At 37.9% G+C, this 26898-nt stretch overlaps 1 protein-coding gene across 2 annotated transcripts in view; it reads left to right on the forward strand.

Annotated features, from left to right (window-relative positions):
• Positions 1-26898, forward strand: part of KCNIP4 (potassium voltage-gated channel interacting protein 4) — a 339234-nt gene that overhangs the window by 102313 nt on the left and 210023 nt on the right. Inside the window, exon 1 of one of the 2 annotated variants that reach the window (XM_054203576.1) lies at positions 15453-15552. The exons of the other annotated variant lie outside the window; for it this stretch is intronic. Within the exon in view, the coding sequence (XP_054059551.1) occupies positions 15453-15552 (100 nt within the window). Of the gene's footprint in view, positions 1-15452; positions 15553-26898 lie in introns of those variants that run through there. 2 annotated transcript variants of the gene reach the window in all.

Raw genomic sequence — 26898 nt, forward strand, 5'->3', positions numbered from 1 at the left:
AATGGTCCACTAGTTACACAGGAATATGTATTAGTAGTAACAAGACTAATCAATCCCCCACCTTCAGTCTCCAGCAATACATGAGTGCTCCACAGAGAAAAGCTCCTTGTGACCATAACACTCTCCAAAAGTGCAGACAACGTGCTCCAAGGCCACAACACAACTGGAGAGTAAAAGTACAGAATACAGAATCACAGAATGGTCGGGGCTGGAAGGGACTTCTGGAGATCATCTAGTCCAACCCTCTGCCAGAGCAGGGTCACCTAGAGCAGGCTGCACAGGAACTCATCCAGGTGGGTTTTGAATGTCTCCAGGGAAGGAGACTCCACCACCTCTCTGGGCAGCCTGTTCCAGTGCTCTGCCACCCTCAAAGGAAAGAAGTTCCTCCTCATGTTTAGGTGGAACTTTCTATCCTCAAGTTTGTGCCCATTACCTCTTGTCCTGTCCCCAGGCACCACTGAAAAGAGCCTGGCCCCATCCTCCTGACACCCACCCTTTAAGTATTTATAAGCATTGATAAGATCCCCCCCTCAGTCGTCTTTTTTCCAGACTGAAAAGACCCAAATCCCTCAGCCTTTCTTCATAAGAGAGATGTTCCAGTCCCCTAAATACCTCATTCTGTCTTTTCCCTTTCATTTTTAGCTAGTAAAGTCAAACATAAATCCTGACGTTAAAACTGTAAGCATCAACTTCAAACAGAGAGAAGTTCTGCTCTGCAGTTTTCAGCTGACCCTGGTCACCTTCTTTCTCATGCTGGCACACTTATATTAAATACTAAACACGAGAATGCCAGCATGCCATTTAGTACTCTAGTACTAAATAAATGTCATGTATCATTTTAAACTGATAACATTTGGCACCCATTTTGTACTTCAGGAAATGAGTGTATAAGACAAACCAATAGCAAATTAAGTCCAGTACCTTTGGGAAGGCTGCTTTATGTAGGTCTTTTTGCTCACAGATCGTGTTACAGGTTGCATAGGGGCTTTGCTTGCTTGTTTGTTTGTTTTTAGGTGAGCTCTTTCAATTGGGAGAAGAGAGAGAGACATTGTCTCATCTGCTGTTCCCCTGATCTCTGTGAAATCTCATGCTACTCTTTCTCTGTACTCAAAATGGGATTGGGTCTACACTAAAGCAGAGGCAAAAGTGTGTCTGGATGATTCTTAGCCCAGTTTCTTTGGGCATTTTTCTTTTTCTCTAACAAGACATGGTCCAACCTCAGCCAAACCATTTTATTTTCTGAAAACAGATGCGCTGGAAATCCATCTGTCTTTTTGGAAGCTGTAACAGATGCTATTCTGCTTTCCAGCATCTCTTTGAATTCTGCTCATGGATGACCCATACTTCATTTGTACTTGATTTTCATTTAATTTATCCTGAACCTGGTAATAAAGCTCTCTAGTGTTCAGTAAATTACATGGAATTGAAATCCAGCCACATAAACTGTTAATATGCAATGAGACAGTTATTTAGGGCTCATCTCTGCCAAGACATCAACACATTCAAGAGTAGAATAATTTATATGTTGAATATTTGGCAGCAGCTCCCTCAGTACAAAGCAGTTTCTCTGTTGGGATACTGAATTCCTCCAAAAGAGTTCATGAGGTCAGAAATACGTATTTCTGATCAAAATTCCCTGAAATGGGTCCTGGCTTAAGCATATATTATAGATTAAGTGGTCTCTCCAGACAAAGCTACCATATCGATGCTAAATTTATTTCATACAGCAGACACTGGCTTTTCGTGAATAAATAACGTATACAAGATATATAATTGTTTTAGCAAGTCAGGAACTCTATGACTATCCCTAATTTCATTTATCTTTCAATTAATGCAGTGCTCAAGATGCAAAATCATTGTGCACAGGCATTCTCTGTATTTGCGGGATTTTTGGCAGGACTTTCTTTCCCAGTACGATGGACAAACAGGCTGCGAGGCTCCATGTGCTGGTTTTTTTTTTCAGTGAACCTGATCATAGTACGTGTGCATATGAGTCAGGGATACATGCTGACCTCTGTTAAACTCTGTATACCTCAGATAATTTTGCTGGCTGTAGCTCATCTGAATCTGAGGGGCCAAATGAGCTTATAGAAACAGTGGCATTCAGTGGTTTCCAAACGAAACAGAAAGCATATCCCCACTGGACCTTTCTGTTCAGTCATGTTCTACTTAAATAGAAAGCTTAGATGCTTTGCTTCATTTTATTCAAATTTATCGTTTAGATTATGATACACCTGGGATGATTTTCTGAATGTATACAACAACACAGTTAATGTCTAGGGAAGCTTGTAACTGAAATGAGGAAAAATAGAGGAAAGAGTACAATGTAAAAGCAAAGTAGTCAGTTTTAATGAGATATGTTTTCCACAGCTGTGGGATTATTTAGAATTTATTCTGGATGATTCTGAAATGTCTACATTTGTATGTTAGGAAAAATGCATTTCCTAAAACTTTTTTTATTTCCTTTTTTGAAAAATGTTTTAAAAATAGCTGGAAAAAAATAGATATTCAGTTTTCTGTTAAAAAAAAAATGCACCAGAGCATCATAAGTAGGATGTACATGAAAGGACATAGGAAAATTAAGTGACTGCTTCAAAGAATTCTAGTAGCTTCAGTTTAAATTTTTTTGACCAGATCTGCTTCTGTGGGGGACAGATTTACAGAGATGTATGAATAAGACAAGAATAAATGGGCTCAAATAGCAGCAAAAGAGTTTGGGGGAAACACTGGGTTGGGGTCAGGATCAACTTATAGAGAGTGATAAAGTTCTTGAGGGGCGTGTTGGGCTGTAATTATTTTTATGGTTTTTTTTAAATGTCTGTCAGTAAAGTACAATGCAAGAGACTGGATTAGGCAGATTCCTGAGAGCCCTTAGATTTCTACAACTTTATAATCTTGAGTCTGCAGAATTCTTTGAAATACATTTTAGTTGATGCTTCACAACTATTTTTTGCTAGCTGTATTTTAAGTCTTCTTTCCTAAAGGAATATTTTTGTTTTGCTGTTGTTGTCTTGCATAGGCCATGTTTTCTAAAGGTTCATTTAACTTCAGTGATCCCACTTTTGAAACTTGAAGTGTAAGGTCTATATGTATTTAACTCTCAGCAGAGCTATGTGCATCTCTGATGGTGATCACTAAAATATTGCTCTGGTTTCAGGTAATTATTATATTAAATTTTTAACTTGGCACTTCCACTACTTTTGCAATAGCATGAAGTAGTGATTTGGGAATAGGACAGATTTCAAAGCTTCAAGAACAGAACAAGTTTCACCAATGTAAGTCATCAGAATGAGGAATGGCTCCCTGCAAATTGTACAGTTTTTCAAAATGTCTCTGAATTTATTCTGGTTCATTGAAAATTGTCCCCATATGAAAGGAAAAAAACCCCCATACAGTCTGCTGACCTTCCCTCCCTGCAGAACTTCTTTGATTATAGGAATATCTCAAAACCTCTCATACCTATTTAAGTATTGGTTGTAATATGCCAAATGTTTAGTTCTTTTACTGGCCACTTGATTTTTTTTTTTTTTTTTTAATGAGAAGCTGTGAAATGCCTAATATTAATGACTTTTCAAAGCCACTGTTACTAAGCAACTACTAAGCACATTAAGTAACATCTCATTGAGAAGAAGCATCAGCATTATTCAGACATCACAAACAATATTGTTAGAGCTGGCAAACAGATATTTAGCTTAGGGTCATATCATCATACTTATAGACTCCACAGACTTTTGTACCTATAATTCACAGTTTACCAGTTATAGGAACTATGGCGTAGCTTTAAAAGTCATTCTGGGTACTCTCTGGATATGGCATCAAGTAGTTCTTGGCTATTTCCCCTACATTTATCAGAACAAGGCACTCCGTTATTTTTACAGGCTAGTAGTTGGGTTAAATCTGTTATTAAGCAAAAAAGCTACATCCTGGGATTTCTTTTGTAGCATCTTATCCTGTGCTTGCTAGGGTCTTACTTAACTAAGGCGTTGTAAGACCACCTAGCAAGGATACAATGTAAATGGATTTGTGAAAAAAGTTGTGACAGAAGTTCGGTTCTTCCTGTAGTCAAAACCAGCATATTATATCTGCATGTATGTTTTTGGAAAATATGGAGAAACTCCCTCTGTAGAAGTGAGAGAACTATCAAAAAGATCGTGGTGGAAAGCCACAGGAAAGAAGATGTTTGTTAGGGTGTCATTGGTAATGGACTGAAGGTGGTACACGCAGCCATGGTGGAGCATAGACAGTGGAATAGAATCCTAATACTGAATGGGTAGAACATCATATGCAGTTCATACCAATATGTTATTCACTGAGGAGTGAATGAATGTTTCTGTATTTTGAGAAATTACAAGAGGATGCTTTGTTTACTGTACCAGTATTTCTGATCCATCCATTGCTTGTCAGCGTGGAAAAGATTACAGTGATGTTTCACTTTGACAGTGAGATACCAGATAGGAAGAGATGGTTAATGCGTGTCATGGATAAAGAACTGGTCTGAGATCACTGTCACTTGACAGGCAACTAAATTGTCAAAATATAGTAATGTGTGGCTCAACTGCAAGGTAGTCTTTACTGCAATAACAGTTCAGAATAGAACGCGTAAAAAGCAGAGGCAAACTTTCTCCTTGTAATTTGATATTCATATTTCAAGTGGTTAGTGCCGGGGACAAAGGAGAACAATGAGAACTGTATTGATAAGAGAAAGCTACAGAATGACACATGCTGTTAGTGATTGGCAATGTCAGCAGGAAACAGTGCAAAGATACAAAACAGCCAAAGAAGATGAAGAAACATTATACTGAAAGGAAGAGTGCTGCAAGCAATGAGATGGAAATACTGCTTTAAAAATAAAGTCGCACAAAACTCTGCCAGTATGGAAATAGTCAAGCCCACAGGCCATGGGAACCAGTCTGTAAAACAGGCATCAAAAAGTCATGGCTTTAAGTTTGTAGGGTTTCTAGAGGTATAACCATGGGAAAAATCCTGATCCTGATTCTGTTGCTGGGTGGTGGAAGGTACGCATCAGAACAGGCTGCCCAGGGAAGTGGTGGAATAGTCATCCCTGGAGGTATTTAAAAGACAGGTAGACATGGTGCTTAGCGATATGGTTTGGTGATGTTTTTTGTCAGAGTTAGGCTGATGGTTGGACTCAATGATCTGAAAGGTCCCTTTCAACCTAGGTGATTCTATGATTCTATGCAATGGGGTACCGTGGGGATACTATGTAGGATTTGGATGGATGTGTATCACAGCTCAGCTCTGCAGGGTCCTTTCACTGAGGAAGCAGTGGAGCCTACGTTGTGGAGCAGGTGGATATTAGGAAACAGACGCAAACTCATTTTGCCATCTTCCTATGGGCTGCCTTCCTCATATGCAGCAAGACTGAAAAGAAGTGGTGGACTCTACTCCAGCCACCAGTACTGCTGCATTACATTTCTGTGGAAGAGCTCTCTACTGGCGACAGCCTCTGCTCCCGTGGGCTCCCTCTGCCAGACCCTGCTGTTGGCTTTGGATACGGAGCTCAAGTTTTCTCTTCTGATGCAAAACACTGCAAATGTGTCAGTGGGGTATTTCTCAGAGGGAAGAAAACCCAGAGAATGGCTGAAGTTACGAAGGAGCAATTTTGTGTTTGAAGCATGTTGATAACGCTAAAGAAGAATGTAAGATGTGAATCACTGTTACCTCCAGCCACTCCCACGTTGTGTGTATAAGTATGTATATATTTAATTTCACAGTTCTGCTGTTCTCTGATAAGGCTATATTCATGGCTGAATCTAAATTACATTCTAAAATTAATTTCCAGGTAGCAGTCTTAGGATGCCATTTGAACCCTATCTGGTTCCCAGCTTGGGGCAAAGAAAGTGTTTCAGAATCTCTTTTCCTTCTTCCATGCTGCTCTTGCTTTAGCTCTGTTCGGTTTTATACTTTACTGTCTTTGCAGGCCATCTCAAAATGTTGGTCTGGAGCTCTTTAAATTACTTTCTTTTTAACCCACCTAGCACAATTTCAGACAGAGCACTTTTCCAGACAGAGAGCACAGACACAATCTACTTGCTTCAAATATATTTTAAGTCCTTCCATGTGAAGGAAAGTATTCAATTTTTTGTTTGTTTGTTTTACTCTGCACAATATTTTAATCACCTGATAGCCTGTGGAAATTAATCCTTTCTCTGTCATGTAAACTGACAGACAGCTGGGTGAAAGAGTTTTACTGGGTCGTCATGCACCACACGCATCCTCTGATGCCCGTCCTTACAGTGCTCAACCTTGCTACTTGAGTAGGTTCTTTTATGTTTTCAACAGACAACAAGAAAATATGGGCTTTTTTACACACTGTAATGCTAGCAGTGCTAATAGTGGTAACAAAAAGTCTCATGGAAAAAGGTTGATCTTTCTTTGTGCTTTAAGCATGACAGACCTGGGCCATTCATAGCCCTGAAGCAACCATACCATATCTGTCTGTGCCTGCTGTCTTCTTTTATTGGTCTCCCTTTTAATTACCTTAACTCTGGTTTTGCGTTTTCATTCTTTGTTCCTTTTCTTTTTCTTTTTCCTGAGGAACAAGAACATTCTCACAGTCATCTACCCCTTACCTCTATTTTCTCATGTAAATTGCACAAAAGAGAGCTATGGTTGCCTATCAGCTTAGTTTATCCCCAGTGAAGTAATGAATTTCCACAGATCCTAGTGTCATTTTCGTGGTGGGAGAGAATATGGGGATTGAACATCAATCAAAACACCGATGAGGTATTCAGAAAAAGCAATAGGAAACACAAAATAAAGAAATACGTAACTGTAGCAAGGCTTTGCAGACATCCCACTTGTTTTTTGTTTGTTTCGACAAGTGACGTTCATTAAATGTTGTATTTCATATTGTTTTAATTTCTGAACTCCCATGAACATTCGGAGCTCTCTTCATTATATATTGCCAGTGAATATAAAAGCAAAGCAAATATTATCTGGCCTCTCGTAGAAATTCTCATAAGATATTAAAATGAAAGAGCAACACTCTTGACACTTTTAATGATTAATATGTAAACAAATTTCAGTGTCTTGTTTGTTCTTTGTGTCTCCATTGGGTCTGTCTTTGCTCCTGAAATTTCCATGCCATTTTTGAAGGTTACCAACTCACACAGAAACATGTTCACCTTCCAGACCCAAGTGGAGATAAGTCAAGACTTAATCTTTCCAGGGCAGCAAATCTGAATTTAAATAAAAGCAGCTTTCAGAAAACATAGAGTGATGATGACTGAAGAACCAATAGAATTACTAATCTATTGAAAAAGAATTCATATTTTTGGTATGTAAATGACCACTTTATAAAGAAAAATATTCACCGGACACCAAAGAATGTAATAATAGGGGATGGAAGTGGTAATACAGGCATTTATATTGCATAAAGACAAGAGAGGGAGAGAGAATTTAGATAACAAGAAGAATTTCCTGCCTATTAATTTAAGGGTAGCTCTGCTGAGTTTAGCAATGTTGAAAGTCTCCAAGTCTTGGTGCTCGATGCACAGAAATCTTCTGTTCTGTTTAAATAGCAAATGTCACTGCTTTATGTCTCTCTGGACTGTCGCACCGATGTTCTTCAAACCTGTGCTGTAAAGACCACATATGCGACTGGACTAGTTAGGACGGTCTTCTGAGAGTGCTAACCCAAGTGTTTGTTTCTGTAGAGCTGTTCACATAAAAGGGCCATCTATCCTTGTCAGCTGGTTTAGAACAACCATTAACAATCATTGCATATCAATGAGATAAACATTACTATTGAATATATGGTTGGTATTGGTTATTTTTAAGATGTTTTTTTACCATGAGTGAAATGGTACAATCCCCCTTGATTCTTCAGGCACCCTAATGTGACTTAAGTGTATTTCTGTAACAAGATGGTTTAATGTCACCCTCCTACCAAATCAAAACTCCTAGCAAAACTAAGACTCTGATATTTTAACCTATAACAAGTTTTTCTTAGGCACGTGGATTTGTTTGTATCAAGTTCATACATGGTAGAGGTCTGCAGGAAAAAAAAATTAAGAGACAACGTCAAGTTGTTAGGAAGAAACTTGTTGGGCTCCATCATAGTGCGCTAAGTAGGTTAATTGCACAGAGTTGGAAATTGAGTATATCTGTCAGCTTGCTTTATTTCCTTTATATATGTTGGTATAACCGGTCTGGAAAAAGACATTGAACTTGTCACTCTTTTGTTCTATTATTTATCTTAATAAAAACTCTGGGCAAAGTAGAAGCTTACCCTTTGGACTACAAACACGCTAACAGCACACTAGTGCTTAAGTCAGACTGTAAGGTTCAGTAGACACTGGTTTCAGATTCCCTAGCTTTTTGGTTCTGTTTTGTTTTGTGGTTGGTTGTGTTTTTTTAAGCAGAACTATGAAAGATGCTGTCTTACTCCAGTGTCTCAAGCTGTTTTCCACAGGTGCATGAGCAGGGCTTTCCTGTGACTCTTTACTGTTGATTGGCATAACAGTCTCTTCTTGTCTGCAGTGAGCTACTAATGAACCAACAAGGGACTAGGAGGAAAAGTCTGGCAAACATCCCCATGCTGCATCAGCTGAACTGGAGGAACTCTTCTGTCAGTCTCTTATTTTGAGGCTGTAGATAAGTTTCCTAATCATATTTATGATAAAGTTAATACAACGTTCACAGCTACAGTCCGCAGGAAGTCTTCCAATAATATGAAGCAAAAAATGTAGCAAAAAGCAGAGTGTATTTCTAATTATTAATGTTATTTCTAATTATTAATGATGTGTCTTCTCCCTTTGCTAGCTGGATGAAAATTTTGCCACGTTGTGTCACAGAATTCTCACTCTGTCCATAGCGATGCGTTCAAAAATGTCAGCATCCATGCTATGTATCACAGAAACTTTGTAGCACACGGAGAACAGCTGGAGCAATATTTCAGGATAATAAGGGGCTGTATTAGAGCCAGCAACGTTTCTTATGAATAAAGACTAACTTATTCATAAGTAAAGCTAGCATTATTCCTTGAGTGGGTTAACAGCTTAATATTCTCTAAAAATCAACAGTGACTAGGTGTGGCAGTAGTATATTAGGACTGGCCTTGAAGGTGATGGCAAATATTTTGTATATGATGAAGTGGATTCATTAGAGATGTAAAAGGAGGGCTGAGATACTTGGAGTGGTAAGCCAGAGTGATGATCTTTGCAGCAGCATCCTGAGTGAATAAAAAGAAGAGCAAGACAGCACTTGACAAGGACAGAAAAGAGGTCACAATAGTCGAGGAGCAAAACCATGGAAGTCTAAAATAAAATTTTAGTTGTCTGACAGGGAAAAAACATTGAATCTTAGAACTTTTGCACTGAACTCATTAGATATACCCTGGATTTGAGAGCAAAAAGGGAGAAATAAGGAAGAGGTCATACCCAGGTTAAAGGGCTGCAGGACTGATGGGGCTAGGAAAGTTTCAGTGAAACTGCTTGTGTCGCACTTACACTTTGGCAGAATAACAGTCTCTTGAACGATACTGACTGACTGGAGGTGCGGGTCACATTGTACCAACAGGCCTGATGAGGCACAGTGAGATAAGCTGCTGGGGACCCAGTATCACCTGTGGCCTCCCACAGTTGTGTGAGGCATTGAACACGAACTATTAGAGCAAATTAAAGCAAATACCATAAAACACCATCCCATGACGCACTGACTATCTCAAAATTTGAAATGAAGCTTGCTGCATTAGTTCTCCATTGCTGAAGATGCACAGGAGTTTTACAAATGACAGTTAATAACTCTCTTGAAATTCTATGTGACAAGATTTTCTCTGTAGTTTGGAAAATGATCAATATGTTCCCTCAAGTGGAAACACTTGAAAAATTATGACGTTTCTTAGGAGAAAAATCCTTGCTAATAAATAGGTAGCACAAAGAAATCATGAGAACAGCTAAGCTTCATCTGTGGAATTACAAGAGCCAAGTATTTTTCATTTTCCACGGAGAGTTTTAAAATATAGTTGTCTGACATCTTTAAGACTGAACTTTTTTGAAGATTTTTTCTTTTTAATGAAGCTTAAGGACCTCCAGTAAAGATGGAGTTATTGGAATGGTGTTTTTCCATGTGATGAGAAAATTTCTGTCTTCTAATGACAGATAATTCATGGTCACAGTTAATGTCTGCATCAATTTCCAGACATATACGCTACCAGTTTCAGGGAGCCATATTTTCACTATATGGAAAGGGATAAACTGGAAACATAATAAGGGATAATAACATAAGGGATAAAATGGAAACATAATTCCATTTCAAGGGCTCCAGAATACCCACATGCTATTTAGAAGACAATTTTGAATAACTGACGTGTGGATAGATTTTGTGCTGCTTCTGACATTTGTAGCAACCCAAAACTTCTGAAGAGCGATGTTATGATATTATCCAGATCTTCGGGTATACTTTTCAACTGGGATTATGTCTCAGTTGGCTGGTGAGGATGTTTTATGTCAGAGTCCTTCAAAAGCCTGCTTATGAATGTTGAGGCACATAACTTTTTCTATTTCAATCCGTTTTGTAGAAGCACAGGATTTATGCATTGCCATCTAAATACACACCAAGTGTGAAGAGCCAGAACTTCTGTTTTGTGACTACATTGTGCCCCCCTTCCACGACCAGAGACAAATTGTGTGAAATACAACCTCTGTGCCAGCCCATAAAATTATTTCTGCCTGCTGACATGGTATTGAAATGCCTGGTTAGGGTGTCATCATGCAGATCAGTAGTACGGTTTTTTGGGCGGGACTAAGAAGTAGTCTTCTTCTGACATGGCGTAAGCATCATCATGTCTGCACAGCGGCAACTCCTTGAGCTGTGACAAATGAGAAATATTGGACACAGCTTGGGATGGAAAGTTAGATAAAAGTTGTGAAAAGGTAGAAATAAGGCACTGTGATGTCAGACTGCTGTACTCTTTTTTTTTTTTTTTTTTTTTTAACCAGTGCTTAATCTGGGAAAGATCCAATGGAAGTCAAGCCACATTGGCTCAATGCCTAGAGGAAAGTTGCAAGGTGTGGGCCATTATAAGATTTAACATTTATAATGGCTGAATGCATCACAGCATTTGGTATCTTTTCTTTGGATTCGCTAAATATTTACTAAGAAAAAGGGTTAAATTAAAGCTAAAACAGAAAAGCTTGTATCTTTTTGCTCGTTTTGCTCAGTGATTTGATGAGCTAAAGAAATTTATATTTATGTTTTATTTTATTCTCTTAATTTCTTATGCTGGTAGTAAATTTAAGAGAGAAAAAGGGCCACTAAAGTGTAATAGCAGTTAGCTGCTGAGATAATAAAGTATTTGCACTTGTGAGACATCAAGATTTTCTCGCCCATTTTCTCCTTTAGAAAGATAGAGGAGTTTACACCCTTTTAAGATTAAAAAATATAAATTTCTTTTAAATAGCTATGCAGAATAAATATTTTAATGTTTTTATTGGATATTGGAATATTTATTCAAAGCTATTCTTATTAAAGATAGGAGAAAAATATTATTTATCTATGTAATAAGATACGGGGACATCACTTCTAAAGCAATCATTAGGTTGCTCTAGCTCTACAGCATGATTTTTACCCTTATCATACACATGCTTAAAAATATTATTTAGGTTGTTCTCAGCCGACATTAAGAAATTGTAGCTTCTATTAGAGGTTCTGTTCTCAGACATTATGTATGACATGGGACTCCCACTGGTGCTACTCCATTTCGGCTTTCCCTTGCTGTGCGTAGACGTCCTGTTTGCACCCAGCTCTGCCAGTTAGCTCCACCGCTAGCTACCCCCTGCCAATGATACCCTTCCCCCACACCTGTTGGTGCAGCAGTGCACGTGTGCATCCCAGTTTGCTTCATGCGAAGTCATCAAGGTTAGCTCAGATCTCTAATCTGAACTTTTTAAACAAATCCAACTGATTTTGACTTATGCAGGCCAGGCTTCCATAAACTATTTGACTAGGTGGTAAGGAACCTTTAAAGGTCCCTTCCAGCCCAACACATTTTATGTTTCTATGATTCTATGAATATCAGTGGATAGTAATCATCCTCATGGAAGCCATGATGAAAACTTGAGAGTGGCTTAATGGCATCCGGATGAATAGAGTGCATAAGAAAAGGAAATGCAAGCAAGAAATATAACCATTACTGGGACTCCATCAGTAGACCCACTCATCACTTTTCAGTCTAAATTGATTTGATCTTTTTTTAACATTGACATGTCATGATATATGGCATTTAGCAATAGCAGTAAGATTAATGGTATCAAGGATCTTAGTCATAGTAATGTAAATAGAGTCACTGTACTGTTTAGAGCTCCATCACAGGATGAGAAGTGACCATTTATATATGTCCATAGCTCGAAATATAACCAATGACTTCAATTTAATATATTTACTCTTATGCACTAAGAACGTGCAAAATGCTTTGAACAAAAGGAGACAGCTTCTGTAACACTTCCTAGGCTGAAACCTTTTACGTGCAGTTATACGTAAGAAAAAAACATTTGCGTGCTATTGTGTAAAAAACACCTATATGGCATGGTAATTTATGCATTAATATCTTTCCTCCCATTCCTATTTCCTCCATTCCTACTTATCTTGTAGACTTTTTCCAAGTTTAATTCCACAATATATTAAGGCTTGGGTAGTTAGACGAGAGAAAACAGGGTTTCAATATTTGCAAGTATGTTAGCTACATTCTTCCTGTTCTGTTTTGTTAAACCTGTATGGGTAAATGAAGATCACGTTCTTTTTTTTTTTTTAATTGAAGGCAAAGAAGAAACCAACAGGCTGCTTCCCTGGTTTTGGCAAGGTACTTGGAGAGAGAAATAATTATGTCATGCAGTTTGTGACCCTAGCTGTCAATAGCATCGACTGCATTTTTAAGCAGGTAGGAATGAAAGGATCAGAGATAGCTCTGCACTGTTTTGAGTTCCTACAGGAGAAATACCTTTTGTAAGGTTATTATAAACCTTTTTTGCTAGAAAGCAATGACCTAGTTAGGGAAGGTATATTTAACTGCATATTAGATTACCTGTATGTGTATCAAAAGGAAAATAAAAAAAGGAGATTCTCATGGATGGTGCGAAGCACTTGAGAAACCTGAGTTTAGTCACAGCTTTCTTGCAAAGTCCTAGCCTTCCCTGGAAATTATTATTCTTACTGTGCTTTGGCATCCATCTGTAAAACTGGAGTAATGCTAATTCCTTCCTTTCTTCTGTACTCCTCTGATCTGCCGTGGAAGAAGAATCAGAATTAGCCATCAGTGCAGTAGACCTACACCTCTGGGAAAAACTGTTAACTGTATCCATACTTGAGGAGGCAGATCCCAGACAGCAGATGCCTGTGTGCTTATTTGTCTGGTCACTGCCAGCCGTGGGGTACGGGTCGGGGGGGGCAACGGCGGCCGCCGCCTTTGCAGCACCGCCACCACAAGCTCCGCTTTCCAGTTTTCTGCTCTCGGCTCTGAGTAGGTGCGACTGTCACAAAAGTAGTAAACACTAGGTCTTTTTAAAAAAGTGCTTTCATTTTAACATTTTCAGCAGACAAAGAATAATGAAAGCAATTAATGAAAATGAATATGTCAGTTCAGGTGCCAATGTTGCACATACCCAAACACAACTTGTATCAGCCTTTTGGGTAAAGGCATACATCGGTTATGTTGCCGATGATGATAAATTAGCCCATTTTAGTCCCACATTGAAGGAGAGATAGAGCTACTGTCCTTAGAGCCATTGATAAGATGGCTTAGAGGGGAAAGATGTTTAGCCTTGTTTGGAACAAAGATTAAATGTCAGAAAGAAGAAGAATGAAAGGAAAAAGTTTGCAGCAAATACAGGCAAAGAAACCCAAGGAAAAGCGGCCTGCAGAAACGAAACAAGTACAATGCGTAGGATGGAATGTTAAACCTTAGGTTTTCTGACAGGAGGAGTCTAAGCAGCTTCCGGGACTCCAGTCCCGAGCAATAAAGCACAGAATAGTGACATTACGCTGTATGGATTTATCTATACTGTAGAAAAACAGGTACCTATATTATATCTGTTAGCCCCCTAACTCCCACTTCATTCCACTGTTTTCAGTAGTGATAAGACCCATCATAATGCAAGTGTACCCGGGGGACTTAGAAGGTGCTGCCAGTTCTCACATGACACAATGATTTTTTTTGAATCTTATCCAAGGAAAGAAAGAAAACCGAGCCCTTGGCAGTAATTGATTCTAACCATGTGGGGGACAGTACTCTACCATGCAGGATTAAATCTGTTGGAATTGTTCCCCTGCTCATTTTTGCTGCAATAGAGGCGCTGTTTTTCTAATGTAAATTCCTTCTTAGATGCTAAATTATTAAGGGATTTAAAGAGTAAATCCTTAACCATGAATAGCGTTGTGCACTGCATCTGACAATGCCAGTACTGCAAACTCTTGTAGATAGGCCAGCGGCCGTTACTTGCGTAAGACATCAGTTCGGTGGTTAGTATTGGTGTATTCCACTGCTAATAATTTCCAAGGAAAATATTTTGTTTAGCAAATATTACTGAAGTGAGAAACCATCAAAAATAATGAGCTTGCTTCTCCTTCTCCTTCTCAATCTGTTCTTTTAAAATTTTTTTTTCCAAATAAGCCCACATAATAAGGCTTAAAGAATTTGAGACGGCATATTTGGGTTTTAATTACAGAAAAAGGACTCTTAATGCACTGCTATCTATAAAATGCCGTGTATTGCTTGCCACATGCAACAGTCTGTATCTCCTAGTTATTTACCCGGAGAAACTAACGGAGAAGTTGGCGAGTCACACCCTGCCGGATCCCTCTCTCTCTCCGGCACAATGAGCGAACGCCGCAGCTCGTCGAGGCGCGGGGGGACTCTCGCCCGGGCTGGCTGCGAGCGCACCTTCCGAATGGCAGCGGTTTCAACCCCGCAGCATCTCCCGCCGCTCGCCGGCACCTTCCCCTCCCGCCGCTCCCAGGCCTCCGCTGTCCCCCGGGGCGCCCATGGCGCATCCCGGTCCCCGCGTTTCCCGGGCAACCGGTTTCCCCCACCGACGCTGCGTCCCGCCGCCGGCCCGGCCAGCGCCGGCGCGTCCTGCCCAGATGTGCCGCCGGCGTTCCCCACGCCGCTTTTTTTTTTTTTTTTTTTTTTCTCTTCTTTCCCCCCTTTCTTTTTCCCGGGGACATTTCCCGGGTGACCTCGGGGGAGCCCCCCTCGCCTCCCGCGTGGCTGCCTGGCCCTGCCGGAGCCGGGTAACGCCGGCAGGCCGGAGTTGATGCGCCTGCTTCTCCTGGCCTCGGCGCGGGGAGACGGGATGTGTTCCCTGCCGCTCCCCTCCCGCTCGCCCCCTTCCCTCGCAGGAGCCTTCTGCGCCTAGTTTAATGGCTTTGCAAAGGGAGCCAGGCAGAAGAGCACTTTTCTCAGTGGCGGTGGTCAGACCATGACCTAACTCATCATGAACTTGGAAGGGCTTGAAATGATAGCGGTTTTGATCGTGATTGTGCTTTTTGTTAAAGTGTTGGAACAGTTTGGGCTGATTGAAGCAGGTTTAGAAGGTAAGGGAGTGCTTTTCAGTGGCTTGTCTTTTTTTTTTTTTTTCTCCCCTGTTCTGGTTATTCTCTTGCGGCGAGGCAAGGGGCACCTGTAAACTGGATGTAAGGCACTACCTGAGTCACCTCGAAAGCGACGTGCACATCAGTGGCTGTGTGTTGTTGATGTTTAAGTTGCGGTGCTTTTCTCTTGCAGGAAAAATAAACTGGTATCCTGAATACTGCAAGTATAAACGTAGTTGTTAAGCAGAGAGAAATGCCTTAAAATCTGCATCTCTTATTCCTGTTTTAAATCTGTGAATCTAAAGTAGCAGGGGTCAAAGCAGATTTCAGGGTGTTAACATGAAATACAGTTATATTGCCTTAAAATTTTCTTGTAATCTGTTCAAAATTGTTTTGTAATCTATTCATGTTAACATCATCTGTGCTGGGATTGTTGTAATACCAAGATATATATTTTATTGTATTTAAAAACCTGTTGAATGTTTGTTTACTGGTAACATTTTAAAATGTGCTTGAGGAAGAACCACAACACTCAGATTCAAAATAAACAACTTTAACATTCACTTATGGCAATCAAGTGCAAGTTTTATTGCTTGATGCTTTGTTTATCTTAGACAGATCACCTTCTTTCTTCTTAGCAATATTGTTTGTGTATAAACTAGTAAAAATGAAAATTTAGAAGCTTACCTTATTTTAAATGTGCTTTTTATTTATAAAAGGTAGTGGAATATTGATTATTTTTCCCATCTTTCTAAAAGCACTGTTATTCTTACCATAAGAGGAGTTAGTCTAAAAAAACACTGATTGCAGCATGGTTGATAACATGACGGTATTCATTGCATCCCAGGGTTTTATTAGGTTCCAGACCGAAATGGTCTGTTTCTCAAATATTTAAGAAATATTGTATTCTCAAATCTTCCTGTAAGCTAGCATTTGAGTACAGTGTATATACTTATGCCTATGAAAAGGGGAACTTTGTTGACTGAGAGATTGTGGTTTCATGTGCTAACGAGTGAGAATATAAGCAAAATTTGCTCCTATGAAAAGGTCTAAAGTAGTCCTGTTTATGTAACCCTTTAAAGAAACGCAGTCTTCAAGTTATTTTAAATAAGGAAGTTCACTCAACTGTTTCTCTGTCTGTGTTGCTGTCTTGTGTGGACTTGCTAGTATTGATTACAGAATCTAAAAACCCTGCAGGGACTCACAAAATTGTATTATCAAGTGCATTTTTATAAAGAATTTATGTAGCCGTTAGCGTGCATTATATTGAGTTGAAATGACAATGGAGAGATTCCCTTCAAATGTGTGAACTTCTCCTCTTTTTGTTTCGTCTTCACTTGTAAATAGAAATGTCAATCAACTTGAGAAATGTTATGGTAAAACTTATCTCCTGCATTAAAGGCTGCTGAGATTCGGGAAAAAAAGTGATATTTACTTTTTGGGTGGGTCAGTAGGTTTCTGTGTGCTTTGTCGGGTCTGATTGCCACATCTGGTCAAGTTCCCTGGCAAAATACAGCACTTGATTGTTGTCTGTACTTGTTTTTATGGCTGGGGAAGCTGATAATGGAAAGACAGTTAGAAATATAGTGAGGCTGCCTGCAAGTGGTTATAAGATTTCTGTAAGAAGTCAGTTTCTCATGCAGCTGCCTGTTTTGTCTGCCTCAGTGGTCAAAAATCTGGCAGTCTGCGTGTGTGTGGAGTCTTGAAGTTTCTTCTGACCCAGTGCAGTGCAAGTTTCCAGCATGTCAGTTAGATGAAAGCACAGGAAGATGTATATGCCCCATTTTTCTGTGGGGTTCAACTGCTGGGAATGAGATAAAGGCACGTTACACTCGAATCAAGTAAGAGCTATAAACAATCACGTATGACAATAAGGCTTAACTAAGTTGCACAGATTTATGAATTTGTTGTCTCATAGTGCAGGAACAGGGCAGGTTTATTCCCTGTTTTTTCTTTAAACTTGAGAATTAAAGATATGAATTGATTACAATAGAAAAAAAAGATGATTTGTACTCTTTTACTAGGAAGTTGAAAAAATGGTTATGATTTTAAGTATCAAGGCCATTCATTTCCACCCATGAATAAAGAGTACGTGCATCATAAAATCGTGCAAATGTTAGAGATGTTTTTAAGTAGGATGTTAAGAAAAAAGGGGTTTTACAAGTATACTTGGACTATCCATGTGTTTTTCCAGAAATCAGTGAGGAAGTTGGTTGCAGTTTTCTGAAAATGTTGTTTGTTATAAGGATATTTGCAGTTGTCTGGTTTTGGATAGGTTATATCCCTTTTTTTTAATTTTTTTTTTCCTCAAAGGTTAGTATGTCCCAATGAAATCCTTTTCCATGTTTCATACAAATGTATAGTTTATGGCTTATAAAACAGATCCTTTGTCTGTCTGGAAATCGTCCGTAGATTCAGTAATAATCTGTCGGACAGTGCACCCAAAGCTAAATCTGAACTCTCTAAACCATACTGAAGCTTTGGTAGAAATCTAGGTTTCAGAATTAGCCCCTATCACAGTAAGAAAAGCTTGAAGCTAACTCACCTTCCTTCCCACACTGGTTTATCATGATTCTGAACTTTGTGAACCACTTCCACATGAATTCAGAAGAATCAAGGGCAATTTATGTAAATCAATAGCAAAACCTCATTTTCCTCTTTTCAGTGTCATTAAAACTATTGTTAAGTGTAACCAATATTCCGCTTTCTTCAGACTTTTCAATGCGAATTACGTGTATAGTCATAATACGCAATTTTTTCATTATTTATGAAAATAAAATATTTTCAGAATAAAAATTGTATATACTTGCTTATACTTATTTTCTGATGTACTGCACTCACTCAGGTAGCAGTATATTTTCTGTGGTTTTGCCCAGTTGCCATCAACTGCTAAGTGATTCTGGTGGTGTTGTAGGAGAAGTATTTTCAAATAGATGTTTTTAATATTGTATGACAGCTCTTAAAGTTATAAGTAGCAGAATAGATTTATACCCTTTTGTAGCTTGTGGGTTGCAGAGACTTTATCTCTAGGTTAAATATTATTTTATGATGTATTGCACTCACTTAGATAACAGTGTACTTTCTGTGGTTTTTCATAGCTGCCTTTAACTGCTGAGTGGTTCTACTGTTGTTATAAAAGTATTTTCAAATAGACGTTTTTAATATTGTATGACAGCTCCTAAAGTGATAAGTAGCAGAACAGATTTATTCACTCTCATGGGTCGTGGATTGCACAGAGTTTGTCTCTAGGTTAGATATTTAACTCTTCATGAATTAGGTTATGATCTCCTTAATAAACTTTACTGATTTTTTAAAAACGGTAATGTATTAGATGTAAGTAATGTATTGATACCTAATGGGGAAAGCGTGTTCACACCTAAGTATGAATTTACAATTAATCAAATTTATTTTGGGGCAAGTTTTTCCAAAAGTCATTCACAATTAAAATGAGATACAAGAACTGAGCAAGTCAAATATACAGTATGTTAGCGCCTTAAGATTATGCAACATTCAGGATATCAGTTTATATGATTTCAGTATATTTTTTGTATTTTTCTGAAAAGACAGTGATCTTTATCTGTAAGGATCAAGATATAGAAGAGGTTTTGTATGTGAATATCTTCCTTGTACGTCAGTTATTCTGGGTAAACTGTTGGAGACAGAGTGGTTGAAGCATCATGAGATCACGGCTTTCCTAAGTTAAAATAGTTTTGTCCTAATGTTTCTTGGTAAACCTGGACTGATTTTCGAAAGCTAAATCACTTATTAATTAAATAAACAGCAAACTAAACTCCTCTTCATCAATAAAAGCTAGAAACCTACACCAATTTGGGATAAGGTTCAGAGAAGAAATGTGAAGGGTATGAGCGATCAAAAATACATAAGAATACCCTGTTTGTTAGGAAATACTCGTAGCAATTAGTATCTCTAACAGGGGAAAAAATGGCATAGAAATAATCATATATGGTACTGTGAAATGTGGGTTCCATGTTTCTGTATTAATGATATCTATCTAATCTCCTTGCTGAGGAGCCTCGAGAGTGGCAGGAGAACTTTACAGCTAAAATTGTGATAATTGAGTTAAATTACTGAAACGTTTGATTCCTCTGAAATGTCAAAGCAGCTTCTAATCCCATTTTAATAATCCTGGCTATTGACAACTTCCCATTCATCAGCTGGAAAACGGAGCAAAACCAGAGACACATAGGGAATTGCTTATGATATTTACAACTGGTTTTGATAAGGACTGGATATGACTGGAAAGGAGACTGAAGTTACTTGTAGTTGCTCTGAAATTAGTAGCCACTGAAGCTGTTGTGTCATCCAGGCTGTGATCTGCTGGGGATTTCAACATTTCCACCATGATGTCCCTCTTCACAGTACTGTTCATGGATGGAAACAGAGGAATGTTCGTTTCAGAGGATTCATAATCACTAGCACTTCATAATAGAAATGGCTTGTAATAAACATAAGGGCTTTTATGCCGTTATTCTTTTCTTAAGATCAGTCTTGATGTCAAGGAGAGTTATGTGCAGAATTATGAAGTACGAAAGCAATCAGGGACCAGTATGTGAAATGATTAGCCAGAGCTGACAGTGTGCAAAAGAAAAAGAGAGGATAGAAATTTTAATATTAGCAATTCCAGGCATTCCTTAGAAGTAATTTGTTCAATTAAGTCTTCATATATAACAAGATAAATTGAATTAAAACAGCTGTTGAAACAACTACCCAGATGCGGACGAGTGAGCAGTGGATAGAAATCTTTAACACAGAGCTCCGGTGAAGTTTTACTTGATTAAATATTTCTGCTCAAACAGCACAAGCAAGTCATTTGTCGACAGACAGCGGCATGTATTGTAGTTGATTTGTAGCTATGCACATGTACGCATCTGACCAGCTTGTCCATCCTGCGTGACTGGTCAGAAGGCCACTACTGGGCAGAATGAATAAGAGGAAAGCTCTTCCCCTTCTTGTTTTTCATAGTAGGAGCCTCAAGTTACAGATACAGTTTTAAAAAGACAGAAATAGGCAGGTAAGGAAAAAAGCTTGCTAGCCAAGGAAATTTGTGATAGGTGTCTTCAGCCCTTAGTTGCCAGCTTTAAGCAGTCTGATGTCTTGGAATCATCCTCTGAAGTCTGGCCCCTTGTTGCTGAAAAGGCTTCTAGTGCTCCCAGGTCAGTGTCTGCTGAAGAGCTGCTTTTTTCAAGACTAATGTTCACTCCCAGTGGTAAGGTGCTTGTCTAGTGCTTTACATCCACAGAGATCAAAAGTAGTTAAATACTGTAACTGAAGAGATGTCAAAGATAGAGAATGGATGAAGAGCGCTATACCCTGAGTTGTCAATACAATAACTTTTGTAAACTTACTAGTTTATAATTAACCTTTTTTAAAAAAGAACAAAAATATTAGACCAAAGTAAGCAGAGAGTTGATCAGAGAACTCTCAATTTTGCAGCGGATAGTCGTGGTGGATAGTCAGCTCATGAACACAAGGTTCTCATTCCTGTTGCAGTTTGGTTATTAGTTATCTGATACGGAATGGGACCTTGAAAAAATGGAAGTTGTCCCATCTACTATAAACTGGAAGAACACTGGAACCTTATTGCTCAGTTCTACTCTTTTGTAATTTTAGGTGATAACTTAGAGAATTTTATGAAGACAATCTGGGTATGAGAAAGAGATGTCGTTCTGGTCTGTTTTATCTCCACCAAGGAGACAACTTGTGATATTTACTTCCTCTACTTCCTTCTGGCTACTCAATATAGACTTTATATTTTCAAAGTATATGTTTAATTTATTCTCTTTGAATAAGTAAATGCTACATTCCTACCGTCAAAGAGCCACCATAAGCAAAGGAGAATTGCACACCGCACGGTGTTTGCCTATCACTGTAAATGCCTTTACTTTTACTTATTCTCCACAAGGCTGAATTATCTTTTAATGAAAATCTATAAATGCCCTCTAGTTACGTTTATGGACTCTCTTTTTTCACTATTGCACTGTCTTAGCTATCAGTAAATATGAGTGGTACAAATCGAAATATGCACGATTTATTCCAAGTTTTGAGAACACTTATTACTTTTCAGTACTTAAGGCTGAAAGCAAAAAAAAAAAAAATCTGTGTCTTTTTCAATTTAAAAAAACAATAAAACTTAAATTGATGTTATGGATTTTTCAAAGAAACATATTTAGAGTTAATTAATTTCATGGTCTACTGAGTGAAGTAGTAAACATTTTCTAAGAACTCAGTTTTGTCAGTGATTTGGGGGAAAATGGCGTACTGGACTTTGTAGGCAGAAGAAAACAATCTGAGTAGTGGAATCAGGTGTACCCATTCTGTTTAGAAATTTATTAGTGCTATTAATACTTTCTGCACTTTCTTCTGTATAATTCAAAATGCGTTACAACAGTAAATAGAATTATCTCCTGATGTATGCAAATATATCAGGAAAATGAAGCAACAGAGTAGTAAATTTCACTGGCTGATACATGAAGTAAAAAGGAGTTGTCAGATCACGTGATTTAAATTCCTGTGTACCACAGGGCAATAACTGTCATCCATTGTCTTTTGTGATTAACCCCATAGCATGTTTTAACTAAACTATGAAATCTGTTTGCTGAATGGAGAAAGCAAGTGAGCACAAGTGATCTTTTTTATTATTATTATTTTATTTGGGATCTATCCATTTGGGTCAAATTGCGAGAGTCACGGGCTTTCTAAAGTTAGGTGGGATGACTCCAAAGCCTTGGTATGTTCTGGAGATGACAAGGGAAGAAGGATTAATCACTTCATTTCACAATTTCTTCCTTTTTAATATTGTTAAAAAAGTGTCTGATTCCAGTTTTTTCCCCCTTATCTTACTTAGTGATTCATGTTGTTTCTTTCTCTGCATCACTGCTAGATTTACTCTCCCTTTACATAGGCCGTGTGTGTTTTCTGGCTATTAGCTCAGTGTCAGTCATTTGGCATATGTCTCAGGAATCAGGAAGCTCATCTACACCTGCTGTATTGTCTCTGTGACGCTATCCTTGGTAATATGCAACCCAAACATAAACGCTAAAAGTTTATCCCCAGAGCTTTAGGGCTTTCAATAATGGATTTTCTCTTTTGTCTTTAGCTTCCTAGGTAAGATTTCTATACACCATAATTCATTCAGATTGTTATTTCCCTTTTTTCCATGTGTTCACCGTTACTCTCATATTTATAACTAATGTAGCTACTATACCACAGAAGGAAAATGAGTTTTTAATGAAAGCTTCTCTCTTTATTGCAGGAATACATTTTGGACATCTAATGCATCTTCCTATAGAATTCTTAACTTTTATTATACTTTTCTGTCTCATTTTCCTTCCAGTCACCTTCACTGAAAATATTCCTCAGGTTTAGAAAGTCAGGCTTTTTGACACACCTAGGATGTATGGATTTAGATATGTAGATACACACACTTTGAATTCAGACTGCATTCCGTTTCCTCACATACAGTGCAGAGATGCTCAGTTTTGGCCCTTATGCCCTTATGTTAATTTGCAGTCCAGTTTTGACCTCATGTCTTTCTAGTTTAAGGACATTTAAAATATAACATATATCATATAGTATATAACATATATATATATGTAATATTTAGCTCAGTGTCTCTTTTATTAGAAAATACTAACTCCTAGTTTTAGGATCTTTATTTCATGTGGTTTTATGCTGGTGTCTCCCTAACATCACAGACTACATGTATCGTTATATTCTGTAGTTTGATTCAGTGAGTTAATAGTTTTGGTAGGTCCTGGCATTGTCGTGGTTATGAGCTTTGCATTATGATTAACTCAAACAGTATGCTAGTTGCTTAGGCTATCTCTAACCAGTATACTGTCTTCTGCACTCTCCAGTGTAAGACTCCATGATCCAATTCAGGTCGACCCATATGGATCAAAATCACAAAAATCACATAAAAATGGCTTATTTAAAATTATTTTACCTTGCTGAATTTTCCTGTTTTGTTTTATTTTTTTTAATTTTTCATTTGCCGTATTAGGTCAATTAAATTGCTAAGTTGTTTTAGTCCTATATGTTCTTCTGTCAGTGGTGAAAGATTAAGCAGCATCACCGAAAATGTGCTAGATGGCCTTATTGTTTTGTATTATATTTTGTATCTTCACATTGCCCTGTGTCCCCTTTCTGAATTCTCTGCCCAAATCTCTTCATATATGATTACAAATGATTGTATATCTTCTTAAGATTATAAAGAAGATTTTGTGGTTTAGCTATTTTTTTTTTAATAGGAGAGTTCTTGCTTTAGTTGTATGACCTATTTATCTGATAGTTATTGATGAATTGTTCAACCTGGTAGGAAATTCAGCCCAGCCAGACTGAATGCTGCCTAAATCTAATGAGGCAGATGACTTAATCTGATACAACATCTCTGTTTTTGATTGCTGCAATTGTTTTCCCTAGTGGTATCTCTAGAAGTAATTTCTGATTGTGGTTGTCTGATCTTTATTTCTGGTAGCCCTTACTGATATTTTCAGATAATACTACAGAAGCATGAATATATATGCTTCTCCACACACATTTTCTTTTTAAAAAAGAGATGCCTTTTGGATCCCTTATGTTATCCATACTCGCTGTCACTCTGACTTATCACAAATGACTAACTGATAAGAGATGTCTTCTTGTAGAAACTACTCTTCCAGCTGAGTCCTCAAGAACGTCATTTTTCCACCTAAACTATCCAATTTACATAAGTATATTTACATAAGTATAGGTATTGTGCGTATATTACAGTATTGTCAAAATCCTGTTGTTACTGATATTGGCATTTTCTTGAAAAACAGTCTGAGTCCACTAATGCATTATAAGGACACATATTAAAACATTCTAATTACCTAGTTTACAAATATTTCAAACCTAATGTAATACATTTCAAGGTTAATTGCTACTATTTAGAAAACCTTATGCCCTCTCTTGTATTAAAGATAAATGATTATTCAAGTATGTGTATGTATCTGCTGTATGCATTAGGAGTATTGGAATAATTTTATCCAAAACTTTCTTTAACACTTTGATAAGGTGAGACAGCATGTCACATCAATGAGGCCCAGAAATGAACTATTCTCACCTCCCACCTTTTCAAAAGGTTTTTGCAGATCAGTCATCTTGCAGCTCACCTGTTGTTTGCTGCTTATCAGACCCATTTTCTTGGCAAATACCTGGCCAAGGATTTCAAATGTAGTTAACCAGCCATCTACAAGTCGATCTGTTCTTTTGGGAGCAGAAGCTCATACTCAATCAGCGTTTTTTCTAACTGTGCTACTACCAAGTGATGGAATGGTGATGGAGTAGGTCACCAGGAAAGACAATTGCTACTGGTGGAAAAAATCTTCTGTATACAGTCACCTCTTGGCTGTGTCTGAGGAGCTTTCGGGAACAGCAGAGACAGCCTACATAAGTTTCTCTGATGGTGGCAGCCCATGCTTATCTGTTGTGCTTAAAAAGCAGGCAGAGATTTTTCTTGTAATGTGTATGGTGAACCTGATATTTCTGGAAAGCCCAAATTTGGGCAGATAATCCATAATGCTCACATGCATTTCCCTTGGAGGATAAAACCATATTCTGCCACTATAGGAGGGTGTAGTCTGCTCACTTGGAAAGTAATCTATCATCTGAGTAAAGTCCTTGACTATCTTTTAATTAGAAAGAACTTTGTTTCATAGAGTCAAATTTTATTTAGCCTTAGGATATACATCTTAAATATTTAAAATATATTAACATACCATCTGAGGTGCCTCCTTTGAAGTCTGAGATTTAGATTTGTATGTGCAAGAGGGTACCTGTACTCTCAAAAAATTTTTGTCACTGAGCACGTAGCAAGATGGGAGGTGCATTGGGGGTCTGCCTTGCTTCATTTGTAACTTGCAGCTGGTGATTTTACGTAGTTGGAGTTTTCTAAGTTTTTAACGTATTTGAACAAAAATTAATATGTTCATTATGTATATTTTATACAACATCAATCTGGATTGTTTTGAGTTTAAGACTTCTAAGATTTATTTTACAAATAAAAGTTCTGCTCTTAGACAAATGTGGCTCTGTAAATGCCATGCCTGAAAACCATTTGGAATTTGAAGACAAGCTAGAGCTCTTCCCCTCTCGCTCATTGTCACAAAGCTCAGAGTTCACATTCTGGCAAATTTTAAGGCTGGATAAGGAATTTGAGATGAATCAGGTTACCAGAACATGAGTAATTGTTTTCAGAAGTAGAAAGGTATAACTGCAGGCAGAATATGATGCTGAAACTGTTGTTTAGTGAGTTGGCAGTTGAGATACAGTGGAATGTAGTTCATTTGCCCACATTCAAAACTGCTTTAATAGTTCAGCAATAATAAAAATGTCATTAAGACGGTAAAGAATTTTCAGTCAGCTCAGATGCTGACCCATTCAGTAAGAAGACATCACCTTTGAATTATCATTCCAAAAATCATAATAATCTGCTAAAAGTCATACTTTAAATGTGACTTATTTTTCTCTTTGCTTTCTTACCATTCTCTTACAGGGCTATTTTAAGAAGCAATCACTTTCTGGATGTTAGAATTTTTTGACTGAGCCAATAATTAATGGACCTAAACCATTCCTATTTAAAAAGTACTCTCACTGTAAAAACCCAAGTTAAAGATTCATCGTGACATCCTTTGACAAGCTGGCCCAGCATTTAATTACTTTCAGTGCCAGGAATGTGTATTCACTTTTGGCTTTTGTTGCTGATTAGCTCAAGAGCTACCTATGTAATACCCTTGTCTGTTCTTTGACAGATTTAAATACTATGTAACATCAGATACTTTAATCTTTGTAAATTAATTTTTAATCTGCGTATAGGAACTTCTTCACCTTTTTCTCTTAAAAACTAAGTAAAACTATTTTAGCACTGGTATCATTTGCTTTCCAGATTCAAAATAAGTTTTGTGGTTCTTTTCTGAACCTTTTTCAGTTTTTAATAAACTTCTTAGAGGATGGGTATTCAAATGACACAGGATTCAAAACTGGTCTCAGACAGGACAGAGGTAAGAGGTAATATTCCTGCCTTGACCATACTCGATAATTTACCACTAATGCATCTAAGCAATAATTAGCTCATCTTGTAGTTTCATGTAAAAAAGGGGTATTCACATTAGTGATTCTACACAGAACTAAAGACAAGGGTGAATTCCTACCTTTTTCATTAGAAAATCTTTGGTACTTCTTTTTTCTTTGAAATAATCGTATGAAAGATGTGACCTTCTGTTGTGAAGCTTAATATGGATTCGTACAAGTGTATCACCCCCTGTGGTTTTGTTCGTCTTTAATTAGCCTACCATGAAAAGTGAAATA

Source organism: Rissa tridactyla, chromosome 5 (genome assembly GCF_028500815.1).
Source record: "Rissa tridactyla isolate bRisTri1 chromosome 5, bRisTri1.patW.cur.20221130, whole genome shotgun sequence".
Classification (NCBI taxonomy): domain Eukaryota; kingdom Metazoa; phylum Chordata; class Aves; order Charadriiformes; family Laridae; genus Rissa; species Rissa tridactyla.